The sequence below is a fragment of the Octodon degus genome, unplaced genomic scaffold (assembly GCF_000260255.1).
Source record: "Octodon degus isolate 3935 unplaced genomic scaffold, OctDeg1.0 scaffold00200, whole genome shotgun sequence".
Lineage (NCBI taxonomy): Eukaryota > Metazoa > Chordata > Mammalia > Rodentia > Octodontidae > Octodon > Octodon degus.
Window position 1 is genome coordinate 612284 of NW_004524776.1, and position 2675 is coordinate 614958.

At 43.2% G+C, this 2675-nt stretch overlaps 1 protein-coding gene across 5 annotated transcripts in view; it reads left to right on the forward strand.

Annotated features, from left to right (window-relative positions):
• The window catches only part of Syt17 (synaptotagmin 17), an 82724-nt gene that overhangs the window by 43742 nt on the left and 36307 nt on the right, over positions 1-2675 (forward strand). For all 5 annotated transcript variants that reach the window (XR_002818792.1, XM_023704701.1, XM_004644485.2 and 2 more), the window contains one exon: positions 2168-2288. Coding sequence is in view for 4 of the 5 variants with exons in the window: in XM_023704701.1 (XP_023560469.1) it covers positions 2168-2288 (121 nt within the window). In the remaining variant the exon portion in view is untranslated. The remainder of the gene's footprint in view (positions 1-2167; positions 2289-2675) is intronic.

Here is a 2675-nt window from a genome sequence, read left to right on the forward strand (position 1 = left end):
TTTTTTTGGTGGAACCGGGGATTGAACTCAGGTCCTTGCGCTTGCCAGGAAAGCGCTTATTCCATTGAGCCATCTCCCTGGCCCAGGTCTTACTTTCTATTTGTTTTCTGATTTCTAATGGAAATACTTCCAAATAAAATCATAAAAGACTCAAATATTCATCCCTCAGATCTGATAAGCTCTCAGTATTTTTGCCGTATTTTCCGATTTCAAATCTTCCATGTTTAACCAACTTTCTAGAGGTAGAGCACTTACATGTAATAAATTCAGATATTTTAAGCGCATGATTTGTGACCACCACTACCACCACTTAAGGACTAGCATTTCCCATCACCCATGAAAGGCTCTTCGTCTTTCTGAGTGTGTTATGTTGTTCTTTCTAATAATAGCTTAACATTACCCAGAATCACCTCATTGGTGTATTTTTTTAATCAGTATGTTATCTCTCTCCTCCACTGGAGCATATATTCTGTGAGGTCAGGAACTGTGTCTGATATATAGATGTATTCCTATCCCTGGCACATAGTAGGCCTGCAGTAAATTTGACAGACTAAGATATAGTATTGAGCATGTGGTATGCACGTCTTGTAAGTGCGTGGGGGATATCTCTGCAAATAGAGTTAGTACATGAAAGGACAACTGATTTTTTATTGTAAAGAGATATCTAGAGCTGGGCATGGGGTATGTGCCTGTATGCCAGCACACGTTGCAAGTTTAAGCCTAGCCTAAGCAACTTAGCAAGACCTTGTCCAAAATAAAAATAAAAAGGGCTGGGAGCATAGTTCATTGTGAAGGCCCTGGGTCCAGACCCTAGGGATAGGTTTTTCCAGAGGTGCAGTAGAGATAGGAAAGATAAAGGAAGGCTTTATTAACCCAAGAGACATGGAGAGGATCAAGGGCAGATGGATCAGGTCGATCCTCTGGCCTGAGACAGTGAAAGCTGGGGCTCTCATGGACTTTTGCTACGGGCGGAGTTTGAGGGGGTGTTAAGAAATATCTGAGGAACTGATTGGGGTGTTTCCTGAGGTGGCAGGAAAGGGGAAAGGAAACTGCACCTGGGCTGGATTGGAGAAGAAAGGGGGAGGTGGTCTCTGGGAAGATAAGTTGTTGTTTTAAGGGCTTAAGCCATATTAGATGACCACCATAGTAATTCAGCAATTCATTTGCTGCAAGGCGGTGCCAAAAAGCTCAGGAGAAAGTTTAGAAGTCTGAATAAAGTTTGGTCAAGCAAAGAATGTTGTCACTTTCCAGTGGGAACGTAAACCCAGCATTACCAGACCTTCCTGATTTTCACATAAGGTGAGAATTTTAAAAACAAAGCAAAACAAACAAACAAAAAACTGAAAAAACTGAAGGCAGAGTAGTACAGTGGTTAGGGTATCTGGATTCAGCTTCCCTGGGTGCAAATGCCAGCACTCCCACTTTCTACTCATCTGACTTTGAACATGTCATTTAAGTCCTCTGAACCTCAGCTTCCTCAAATGTCTTAAATTATATTAATATGAATACTGTACTTCATGAACTCACTATGAAGATTCAACTATTTATTGCACATAAAGGGCTTAGCTTAGTAGATGACTATACATTTTTTTGCTTTGTTTTTGTTTTTTTGTGGCTGTCTTAGACAGCCCTGGGGGTGGGGCTGGCATGGCATGTGGTGTCGGGGATTGAACTGTGGTCCTTGTGTTTGCCTAAGCTTGTCTAAGCAGGCATTTTAAATCACTGAGCTATCTTGCCAGCCTGACATATTACATTTTTAAATTATCAATGCTAGGGGCTGGGGACATGTAGCTCAGTGGCACAGTGCCTTCCTGGCCAGTGTAAGGTTGTGAGTTTGATTCCCAGTACAAAAAAAAAGTAGACCTTTCACTGACCCAACCTAGCAAATTCAAGGCCATCCTGAGCTGTACAAATAGTCAATGTTTTTGCTGTTATTGTTATTGCTGCTGCTGCTTCTAAGCATTATGAGAGTATAGAAAACTTTTTGAGATAGACTGAAGAAAGAAATTGGAAACAGAAGCTAAAAGAAGTCAGAGACCAAAGCACCCACTGTCAACTGATCCACTTACAGCAGCTCATTGAGTTGCTGGAGTCGATTTCCTGCATGGTGGGCACAAAAGGAACAAGAGGAAGAAAGCACATTCCTGACCATTTTCTTTCTCTACAGAATGAAGTGGAGCTTGGGGAGCTGCTTCTGTCACTGAACTATCTCCCCAGCGCAGGGAGGCTGAATGTTGACATCATTCGAGCCAAGCAACTTCTGCAGACAGACGTGAGCCAAGGCTCAGGTAGAGTGTGACCCTTTCCTCCCCTGGTTCTTTAAGGGACCATTCAGGTTTTTTGGAGAGTCCAACTTTTCTGTACCCTGGATACTCTTGGTAAGGCTCTAGGAGATGGAGAGCATTCAGAGTAGGATGCTTGGGGCTGGCCAGATAGTTTAGTGGATACAAGCACTTGCTTAGGCAGACTAAGGGGTCAGGGGTTCGATTTCTGGCCTGCCATGCTGGCCGTGCCCCTAGGGTACACTGAGACTTCAACTGAGACTGGGTGTGGTGACATGGGCCTGTAATCCCAGCACTTGGGAGGCTGAGAACAGGAGAATCACTATGACTCCAATCTGTGTAGTGAGACCCTGTAGCCCCTGTACTAAATACATTAAAATAATAATAATAAAT